Here is an 11,966-nt window from a genome sequence, read left to right as displayed (position 1 = left end):
TAACAATACATTCAGGTTGAAGTCTAGGAAGTGATAATAAAGATAAGCACTTGATTGTAAAGATAGCTAGATAATTAGCGGAAATTTACGCAAAACGGATGTAAATAATACTCAAGTATTAGCTTATCAAAGACATTAAAGACTGAGTATCCGTCGTAGGTTTAACGTATATTACTGAGGTGTATTAAATACCGTAAAAACTGGCATTTCGTGTGCGCTTTGTACTTAGTTAAAAAATAGTGCACTACAATGGAAACTAAAATCAAACGAATCTTAAGTTTGAGCAGATAGTCTTAGAGGGAATTAACATTAAGCAATTTAGTTAAATTATAAAGCTTAATGATTAGGTTTAAATAAGAAACAGTTCTAGATATATCAAATATATTTTTATATGTATATAAATGAAGTTTCGAGTATGGTGCTCATAGAAGAAATTATATCAATATTGTATGTAATTCATTTAAACAAATTTACTTAAAAGCTTTGCCTAACAATGCGATTGTCAAACATGATTGAAATGTAAAACATATTCCATTTTCTATATACGTATTTGCTTATCGAATGGATATAAGAGATTCGTCGAATAACAGATTTAACATGCAAAAGGTCGCACGCCATTGAAGTGCCCGGGAATCTCTGCGTCTCGCCCGCTTAATTGGCCTCCAAACGATATTGTTAATAATATGCCACAACACAAACGACAACAACAGCAGCAACAACAACAACAAGCGAATAACTTGTTTTGGCACTTGAACAGCTTGTGACATCACTTTGAAAATGTTTAAAAATAAACGGTTCTCCCACAAAAAAATTAAGACAAGCTGAAATAAAAATACTTATATATATATACACACACACATGCATATGTGTATGTATGTATATAGAAACATTTGTGGCGCGTTTCATTTGTAGCTCTTCAATTCATGCAAAATGTTTGCAGACTGCTGCTCGCAGCTTGGAGCATGCAGCTCATCAATCGTGATGGGGCTATAATAATTGTCGATTCCTGGTATCTGCCGATTTCAACATATACTATGTCCACCAATTGTTGCCTCATTCCCAGCACACAATTTATGAGGGGTGTGAGCGCGCATTGTCTAAAAAAAGAATAGCAAAATAAAACAAAAATCAATTACAAATAATATAAATAAAATGAATTGTGAACAATTCATTTGTGAAATTTGCAACGTCGACAACGACGATGACAATAAAGTATTTATTTAATTATATACATATTTGCATACATACAAACAGTGAGCGATCTTTGTGAGATCATCACCATAAATTTGATTTGCACTGTGGACACTCGCAGCTAAGTGTAACTAATGAGCGCTTAGCCAAAGCTGCTTAGACTTGACTATGAAATGAGGCAAGATTTGAGCACTTCGGCCCAAATAAGTTCAAGGCGAAGCCAAAGACATGATAGCATTAAATTATAGCCATAGCCATAATTACAGCTATAGCCATTAATCAGGCAATACTCGTTGATCATTAATTGAAATTCTTAATTAGCGACGGCCAGACTGACGGGCAGAAAGCAAAAGTGTAAAATTATGAATTCCAGCAGACATTTCAATAATTTTACAGTTTTGCATTTTGTTTATAAACAAATACCTGCCTGACGCGTGCTGCCAAGAAACAGACAAACAAATAGTGAGCAACCGAGAGCAGAGCGCGAGAGCTGAGAGCAAGAGCGAGAGAGGGAGCGTAAGCGTGAGCTTTTGCTATAAAGTTTCGCACGATCGCTGCCAAAGCTCGCGCGGCGAACAATTGAATTTTTATGGCAAACTTTTGAAACAGTTGACTATCGCATTTGCTACGCGGCGGTTCGTGCGGTTTACGATGCGACGATCTTTTTTTGGATTCAAGCGATCGACTTAGACGCAAAATATTCAGTTTACTGTGTTATCCAATGGCCTGTCCAATCAATTGATATTCGATTAGTGTGACATATTGTGAAACAGTGTAACATGTTTGCCATCAGCTGGTTCGATATTCTGCCCGTTGCAATTACATTTCTATCCATAGCCTTTGTGCAAGTGCTCAACGTCTATTTGCATGTGCTGGGCGATGGAAAGTCTACGAAAAGTGTCGATATCTCTGAAACGGATTGCGCGGTAAACGGAAACGGAGTTGCTACTCTTACAAAAAGCGGTTCGATATCCCCAAAGGCGTCGAATGGGAAGCTTGAGAAGCAAGCCAGCATTCTGGATTGCGATAGGTGGGTCTAACTGAAAATTTCATCCTATTGATTCCCTGGAAATGTGTTATTTGTGTGTTATATTTGCCTGTGAAGCTCTCTCAAACATTTCCCCCCTACGGTTGGTCATTATTGTTCATGTCACAGTAGAGAATTATACATGTTGTTATATGTGTATTTTGTATATCGTGTATTTTACAATGTTTAACGTGGCGTATACGTGATAAGATAAGCTTATGAACAAATGTTAACATACTGAGTTTAGGTTTATTTTTAGCCGATTTCCAGAGAATCGCTTGCGGGGAACGTCCCCAGACGTGCCTTGCATAAGAAACTGAATACGATCTGATAGTTGGTAATTATTGTCAAACTATTGTTAATGTATGGAAAGTAATATTAGCGATAAGCTGCCCATTATAAAGATTATGGGAGTGTGTGTAGAGTGTAATTGAATGTATATGATTAACTACTAAAATTTTTGTTAACCTATTGAACTACATATATCAAAGGTTTATTGATAAATATAATGGGAATTACTATTCGCTTTCCCATTAAGGAACCAATGTTTGTTTGTGAATATAAAAAATCTATAAATTGACATTTCCTGACTTCTTAGCTAAATATTTAAATTAAATTACACAATATTATTTTTTGATATGAAACTATGCACTGAGATCAGTTTATAAATTGAGTAAAATTATATAATCTAACGCAACGTCACAATAGTCTTTATGGATAAATACAAGTCTATTAAATTAGTTGAGACTACAGAGTCTAGTCTGAGCATGTATTCGAGGAATCTTGGCGTACTTGTCAGCCTGATTAGAGGTCCAGCTCTTATCAACTAATAATTTGTTGTTGTTGTTGTTGTTGTTACTCTCCCTTTGTGTTACTCATCCGTTTGCATCCATGTTTGTTTTGTGTTTACAGTGGCATCTCATTGAATTCAATTCACTCAAGCAGCACCACAGCGACAACAACAACGTGTGCTACACCGGGAACACCCTCGGCAACGAACTCATCTCCTACACACAATGCGCACAACGGCTTTCTCACACATACCATCAGTTTTGAGACCCTTAGCGATGAGTAGTAAGTAGCATGGCTCCAATCGATCATGTAGACCCAGTTGATCATCGGCAGCAAACCTTAAGATTTCATTCAGCTGGCGCTGCTAATTGTTGGTTTTCTCGTTTGCTCTTTCAATTTAGCCACGAAGATGAGGATACATTGTCGCTAGAGAATCTTTTTCCCTGCGATCAAACGGAAATCTATGCTTCCAAGAAGATCAGTTTCATTATTGACGAACTGATCCAGACGGAGGTCAACTATGTGAACTATCTGCGCAAGGGCATCAGCAACTATGGAAACCTACAGAAGTGCGAGGATTTGCCCGAGGGACTGCGCGGTGAGCAGCGACAGCAGCTGCTCCTGGGCAACATCTCCGAGATCTTGGAGCTGCACGAGAAGGAGATTCTGCCCATGATGTTGCGCAATCAGCGCGATCTGAAAGGCCTCTTCGATGAGTTTGCGACACACTTTGAGGTGAGTAGCATTCGGCGTGGGCCGGCATCAGTGGACGTTGCTTATAAAAGCCGTCAACCCCATTTAAGTATCTCGCAGTAGCTGTCGGGACAGGTTCCAAGACTCGGCTTGAGCCGCCCAAGCAAATTAAAATTTCAAATATTTGCCATGCGATTTGCCTATTGTCTTAAGTGCCAAAGTGTGGATTTAATACCCTAACGAAAGGCTTTATATCTGGAACAGATCAGCAATGTATCAATCAAATGCAAATTACCAATCTTTATGGCTAATGAATCACATTCACAAAATAGTTTACGATGTAAAAGTTTTCCATTTAAGTTTTACATTTCCTTGAGTGAACATCCATAAATTTATACATAAATGCATTTATTATTATAAAATTCTGACGTTGGAGAGGATTATGTTGGCAAATAAACAATAATGAGCGTACGCATATATCAGAGGGAAGAAATACAAAACTACTGCAAATAAATAATAAATCATAATACAGCAAAATAATAAAATATAAAACATTAATTTATAATTATTAATAAATTAAAAATGATGATGAAATTTCGCTTAATTAATTAATATTATACATTTTCAAATTATTATTATTATTATTATTTTTTTTTTATCTGCAAATCAATTTATCTTCTATATAATTTTTGTGTTATTTAAATTCAAATGAATGAAATTTTACGTGAAGCTAATACTTTTAAAATTTCTTCTTCATTTAAAAAATTTCTTTTTAATTTTTTTATATAAAACTAAATAAATAGTAATTTTTGCATACAAGTTTCTATTAAAACCAAAATAAATAAATATTTAAAGAATTATGATCAATTTAAAAGAAAATATGAAGGAATAAAATATTTACAAATTTAATGAAAAATAAAGATTTAATATTTAATAAGTAGTTCGTATATATTTATTATAATTCTCTAGTTAATCTCCAGTATTTTGTAGATGACAGAGTATACGACAATTTAATACGCATTGCTTTCCACCTTTTCTTTATTTATTATACTTTCGTCATATTTCGACAACTGCTTGACTGAGTGCAAAGATTTTGTGATTGACGTTTTCGCGACTTTGGATTTCGTGTTTTAAGATTGCTTCGTTTTTTATTTATTATTTAATATTTGTTTTTATTTATTTACTGCGCTCTCGCGTGCACAGTTTTTGTCGTTTGACGCTAGCCCCGCTATTGTTTACTAACCTATTGCTATTGTATTTTTAGCGTTTGCTTCTACTCATTGCTGAATTCAGTAATTAATGCAAATTAACGTAGTCGACGACATCTGCAAGTGGAGGAAAATGGGTTTAAAATATGCTAAGCGCAACTCGACTCAGCACTTGTCGCGGCAGCTCATAAATTAGAAATACATCAACCATACATGAATTTGATTTACCTTTAGTATACGTATTGCTAATAATGAGCTCTTCATTGACTTGGGAATACTTATTCACACCTGTGACAAGTGTGTCACGATTCTTTGCTTATTTCTTTTCTCTTACTTTGGTTCATTAATATGCATAAGAGTTGGGCATTATTTTGGACATATATTGAATTACCAAGAAAATTCTTGTACAATAGTTAAGAGTCGAGCTTCGGGTGCCGGCAACAAGATACTCGGCTCAGGCCAAGCCCCGGATGGGGCTCTCACAATTGTTCAACGTAAACCCGATAATAAAGCTCAAATAATGCCTACATGACATGAGCTTAATGAATAAACATATGTATAATGCTGAACTGAAATATACCCTAGATTACTGCAGTTCTATAGTAGGACTTTTCTATAATAAATGCAAAGCTATAAAAATTTGCAATTTTACTGTAAATGAATTTTTAAAACTGATTTACAAACAATATTTATTATTATTATTATTTTTTTTTTTTTTTTGTACTTTAAAGATATGAGTATAAAGAGGTAGCTTCATTCAACTACTTTATCTATATATAAATGTATACCTGCGCAGACAATTCCATTTAACTGGTTAGCTACAAATTGATAAACAGCCAAATGTTGGCTATTTGCGACTCAGCCAATTAGCGAGGCAACAAGAAAACGCCATTGGCGATGACGAAGACCAAGTAAAGCCCCTTCAGATAAGATTGGAAATAATCACTGAAATTGTGTACAAGAAACATTAGAGCGCTAATTTCTAGAAACGAAACTCCCGCTGAAATCTTTGATGAACGACAAGTTTTCATAGCCGGCATTGCGAGCTGACGTCATCAAAATGTTGAGCTTTGCGCAGCTATAGATATAATGTACATATAAGAAATGTACATGTACAGACATGTCTATATATGAAGCCCACTTTGTCAAATCACGAGAATAGCTCAAGCTTTAGCTTTTATTACAAATGATAACGAATCGCTTGTGTTTTGTGTTTTGTGCGAGTTGTCTTTATGCTTTGATGTTCTTTTTTTGGGGGGGATCTATGGGTGTGAGGCAAGTGCTGCGCTATTGCGGCAACATGTGGCCAGGGACAGCGGCAAGTGTTGACAGCGAAACAATCAATTTGAATTGAAATGGCCAGACAGCCTTTAGAGTGTGCTTATATTGTGTTTATATACGACATACATAGCATGTATGTATATAATATATATTTATATATGAGCGAGTTGAAGCACAGTATGCGATCTTATGTCATGTTGGTTTCCCAGAATGCAGGCAGCTGCCCAAATATTGGCAGCAAGCGCATAGCAAGCGCAGGTAACATTCCTGACAGCGAGGAGCACTTTCGGATTTTTATTTTTGCTCGCTTAAGCCTGAGAGGATTTGCCAAGGCTTTGGTTTAATGCGCGACAAACACGCCAACTGATTTATGTTATAATTTTTAGCTGAATCACAGCGTCGCAAAAGAGATCAAGGGAGAGAGAGCAAAGGAAAGAGAGAGAGAGAGAGAGAGAGAGGGCGAGTAAGAATAAGAGTGAGAGACAGTACAAGTTTGTTTAATATTTAGAATAATATTCATCATAAAAGTTTTCAATTTGTTTATACAAATGCTTTGGCACATTTTGGCAACGCGTTCTGTAAACAATTTTCCATATAGAACGTTGATGCGTATTTCCTTTGCGTCCAACGGATTAATGAGGCCTTTCAAATATAATTGGATTGCCGATTAGTTAAAGCATTTCGAGCATTGATGCTGTTCATTTCTGATAAAGTATTTTTGATCAATTCGAGTTTGATGTTTTCTATTTTCTGCTCACAAAACTTGTCCGCACACTTTTGGGGCATAAATCTAAAAAATAAAAAAATAAAAAACACATATCAGAGGCAACCATAAAAAGCTTGTCTGCTTCATTTATAAATTGCCTTCAAATCGCGACAAACACCACTGAAATTGGAAGCTTTTATTGGACTGGACATTGATTAATAAAGAAAGAAACTGACGAATGTTATACAATATCTAAACAACTTCATTGGAACTGAGTTCGAAATAGAACAATGGATATTCAAAGTTATAAAAAAGTAGAAATAATAGATAGATAATGGTCTATATATACACATATTATAACAATTTTATTTCGATAATACTTTGAATACACATTTCATTATCTTTAGCTATTTCCTTATAAATTACTGCATACCCCAACGGATAATGTCCAAAGATATTGCTGAAACATGCTACAACTGTTTCTGGGTTTTTGATTTCGCATGTGTCGGAACCAGCTAGATTATATCAAAAATTTAATATCATATAGCCGTCATTGGAATTATTGTGTTCTGCCGATGGCCTTCGTTGAAACTCAGCAGAGTTTTATTGTGACTTTCATGATTTGATGTTTTGATAATTACGATGATTTATGACTCAATTTGTTTTCAAAAATATGTATCAAAAACGACTTCAATATTTACAATATATTTTTATATCTATTATAGATCAATATCTAAAGTGTATTCACATCATTAGAAATTAACTTTTTTTTTAAATATATTGATTTAGCTTTGGAATGTCGCTGAACGCAATGCGCTTCATATCTTATCAATAGACTTATATATAGAGATATATAGCTGCACTTTGGCTAAACCACATTTCTACGTGCTATAATTACTACTTAGATTGCATAGTCAATGTCGACTAGTGAAGCGAAATATTTGCTTTATTATCTGAAATGTTTAGTTTTTTTCACTCAAAGTAAAAAATTGAAAATAAATATTGAGTGCCAAGTACTTAAGTTGATAGTAGAAATATTAAATTTAAAGTAGAATCTCTTTCAATTTCAGTTTGACAAATTGCGATAGTAAACTTAAAACTTTTCACCGGTAGCGGCAATTCCAAGCTCTTGAAGCTAGCCCATGTTAACCTCAGCTAACCCAACAAATACTCGACTGTCATAATAACAATAAAGCTGTATATTGTTTTGCCAGCAAATACAGTTCACATGGCTCCATTTGCAGGTCTGGGCTTTAGCCAGTTCAGTGTTGGTCGTCATCGTCGCAGCCTCACACAGAGCTATGCATATATTCATTTGTATAGATGCATGTATGTATGTGTGCGTGCACAAGTAAACCTTGCCTGCTGGCGAAATCATAATTTTTGAGTATTTAAGTCACGTAATGCCATGCCGCACACACGCACACACAATCGGAACCAACTGCAAACCAACTGTGAGCCTTGGCAAAGCCACTGAAAAATTGATATTCCACTCGCTGGGTGCGTTTCTCCTCCCCGTTTTTCAAAACTGGTTCAACATGCAAAATATGTATATATCTACACACACATATATACATTTATACCCATATATACATATTTATTTGGCTTAGTGTAGTTTTTGATGCATTTAATTCGATTATCTGCTGTGCTGACTATTAAGCCCCTCTCCTGAGCCCCTGTCAAATCAAAACCCATAATCAAATGGAATAATAATTATACGATTTGATGACAGGCCACAGATTAGTTGGCTTAATTCGCAGCTGCTGTGGCAATATTTGCATTGGGCATTTTGCATTCGCCTCGAGCTGCATTTAGCTTGATATGTCTCACGCTGCTGCCTTCGGGCTGTTGACTGCATTTGCATGTCTCTAATAATTGCATTAAACAATTGTTGTACGTGTGGCCCGGACAAGACGACAGCGGACAGGTAAAAATAATATTCGTTTATTTTTGCATTCCTTGCATCAACTACAATATTTTCGCACAGGGTATTAGAGCGAAATGTTCGCATATTCTAGAACTGAGTCATTTGCATTCTGGCTAAATTGCTATCAAAATTGTTAATTTGACATATTTCTATACCCTGTGGCAGAGATACTAAAGGGTATATGCAAACAAAAAAGATTTGTTTGAAACGAATATTATTTTATTACTTTTGCTCCTTAAGTAGATATTATATTGAGGATATTATATACAACAGAGTTAAAATGAAAATTCGGTTGAAAATTGTTTTAAAATATTTTTATTTTAATTTATTTATTTTTAGTCATCAACCAATTATTTTGAAAAGCATTTAGTTAATTTATTTTAATTTTTTTTATATTTTTTTTTTATTCTTTTTTTATATGTATAAATATAGTAATACATTTTTTTTATAAAAATAAGTAAACTAAATTATTTGTATGCTTTTACATATTATTTATTATTATTTTTAAATTTCGCTTATACTTTCAATAAATTAAATTAATTTAATTTACATTAATAATTTAAACAGCGTATCCTATAGTCAGTCATTCACAATATTCTATTGAAATATTTCGTTTGTTTCGCTTTTATTTTGTTTGACAAAATGCTTGCAAATTTGTAAAATAAATTTTTAACATATGTGTCAAAATTCTCTTTTAGATTTCATCTTGGGACACTTAAGATTTCTTTTTAGATTTCAACTAAAGACATTATAGCTTTCATATACTATAGTTTGTTTGGGTTTCTATTTATGTCATATTTCAATTGCGTTATTTACAGAGAAACAATTTCTATTGTTATGTGGGCTTTACCATGGGCAAGAAATCTTCAATGCTGTTGCGCCAGGAGAATCGTGAGTGGCTGCAGGTAAGCAATGGTCAAGTGATAACAAATGCAAATACAAATCGACTGACAGATACTCTTTATTTGCAGAGCTATCAAACGACGATAAAAGACAAGCTGGGCATCGACAGTTTTCTAGTGCAGCCCATACAAAGACTGACCAGATATCCATTGCTGTTGCAGCAATTCATATCGGTAGGTGAACCCCGATAAGAGTCGATCTATATATATCCAATTACTTAGCTGTATGATTTATAGGAATTCTATAAGAGCGGCATTAGCTGTAAGCCAGTGCTGAGTGCTGTGTGCAAGCTGGAGACGCGCATGCGCCGCCAGCTGGATGTGGTCAACCAGGCTGAGGAGATACCCAACATAGATGAGCTGAACGAGGTGAGTCGCAGTCCAGAGTCAAATTGCAGTGGAGACTAATTCTCTTTTCCCATGCAGCTCGATCTGCAGCAGCAGGGCTACTTTCGGCGCTCCACGGAGTTCGATGCACAGCATTTCCCGACCAAGAAGAAGTATCGCGCCAAGGTCTTTCTCTTCGATCGTTGCCTGGTCTGCACTGAGGTGCGCAAGAAGCGTCTGGCGTATCGCCAGCACTACAGCTGGGAGCACGTGGAGCTGCAACGGCCACTGGAGCTGGCCACGGCCAATGCGAACAAGATTATCAATCTGATTGTCAAGCAGCCGGACAAGGACAAGGCCAAGCGTGAGGAATACTGCTTTGTGGCATCGGAGGCTTCCGTGGTCAAGCAGTGGCTGCACGCCACCCACAAGATCATCGAGATAGCGCGGCACGAGCAGTCGCAGCGTGATACCTTCAGTCTGCCCATGGACTTGGTGCTGGGCGTGGTGCTGGCCATCTGGCTGATATGGCACTACTTGTAGTGCTAATCATACTATGCGAGATCTAGCTGCTAGGACTATAGAATAATAAAGCTAAGTTATTTCTACACTGTGCTGGTCACATACAGCTGCCACATCCGGCCACTTCCTGTCGCCTCCTGCCTGCTCGGCCGTAAAATAAGTTTGCTGCAGTTGACAAATATTTATGATAAATTGCCTTTGCAGTGCCGCTGCTTTGTCCTTGCTCAGCCCGAGCACCAGGCAAATGCAAAATGTAAATAGCTTTTCATCTTTTTTGCCACACACACTCACACACATAGACATACACTCTTAGAGCTATTCACAAAAAGTAGCTGGCTCCTTGGGACATCCTTGCTGCGCTCTTTTACAGTGGCCACCAAAAATTGTATGACAAATCTATTTGTTTAGAATTTATGACAGACTGCTGCAGCGCACCAAAGAAATCTGTCACGGAAGGCTGGGCTCTCGTAGAGCGACTAATGAACCATGATCACGACTTGAGGAATGCCAACAGGCAGAAAGGTCAAAGGTCAGCAAGTTTATAAAGGCAAAAAAGTAAAATGTTGCACTTTAGTTCTTTGTTTCACTGTTCATTGTCATATTAGAAATTATTACTAAGGACTTTTATATTTACTTGCATATTTAACTCACATAATATATATGCTATTTATAATTTCATAAGTGTTTCAGCAGAATTCAAATAGAAATATAGTATTAGGTTTACTTCAATAGTCGAAGCACATTTTTTTAAATTCTTAAGGAGATATATATATTCCTTAACTATAACTTATATTTCCTTTTTTCTTTCTTTTTTTTTAAATACTTTCATATTAGAATCGGCCTAAATTTTAAGCTACTTATAAATTAAATATATATATTTTTTGCCTATAGAAGAAGAGTTAAGCTAGAGCAAGAATCTATAAAATTTTAGTAAATAACCGAATGACTTCTATGATATTAACTGAATCCCTTTCTATGCTATTGGTCCTGTTTAACTTATTACACTTTTTGATGTATTCATAAAAATTTCTTATATTTCTTATATTCTATAATAATAGCTAGTAGAAGTGTAACGCTCTATTATATTTCAGTTAAATTTCTATTATAATTCTGTTATATATTTTTGACATCCCAATATATTCACTGAATTTACTCTGTAAAATATTTATAAATTGGCTGGCATTTCATATATGTATATATTTATACATTTTACCACATCTTAAAAGTATACATGGCTATAAGTAAATGATAGCTAAAAGTATGCTATAATTTACTTAAATTCAAGATGTATTTCAAGTATTCTCATTCCAAATTTTATCTTGCCTTCTCCATAGATTTCCAATGTCTGACCACTGTGCAGGCAAATACGTTTGAATCAAAGTCAAAGAAC

General features: G+C 35.3%; 1 protein-coding gene across 2 annotated transcripts; it reads left to right on the top strand.

The window, feature by feature from the left end:
• Positions 1–1,804: 1,804 nt before the first annotated feature.
• On the top strand, positions 1,805–10,834 carry LOC6580533 (pleckstrin homology domain-containing family G member 4B). Of its 2 annotated transcripts, XM_002006328.4 has the most exons (7): positions 1,805–2,221; positions 3,131–3,292; positions 3,412–3,745; positions 9,644–9,730; positions 9,797–9,901; positions 9,965–10,096; positions 10,154–10,834. In XM_002006328.4, the coding sequence occupies exons 1-7, from the start codon at positions 1,971–1,973 to the stop codon at positions 10,595–10,597; spliced, it is 1,515 nt and encodes a 504-aa protein (XP_002006364.1). In that variant the 5' UTR covers positions 1,805–1,970; the 3' UTR covers positions 10,598–10,834. The 2 variants fall into 2 exon arrangements, with proteins under 2 accessions (XP_002006364.1, XP_015019736.1); XM_015164250.3 differs by lacking the exon at positions 3,131–3,292.
• The last annotated feature ends 1,132 nt before the right edge of the window (positions 10,835–11,966 follow it).

The sequence above is a fragment of the Drosophila mojavensis genome, unplaced genomic scaffold, assembly GCF_018153725.1.
Source record: "Drosophila mojavensis isolate 15081-1352.22 unplaced genomic scaffold, ASM1815372v1 contig_81, whole genome shotgun sequence".
In the NCBI taxonomy this organism is placed as follows: domain Eukaryota; kingdom Metazoa; phylum Arthropoda; class Insecta; order Diptera; family Drosophilidae; genus Drosophila; species Drosophila mojavensis.
The sequence above is the reverse complement of the archived record's forward strand: the minus strand, read 5'-3'. Positions and strand labels throughout refer to the sequence as shown.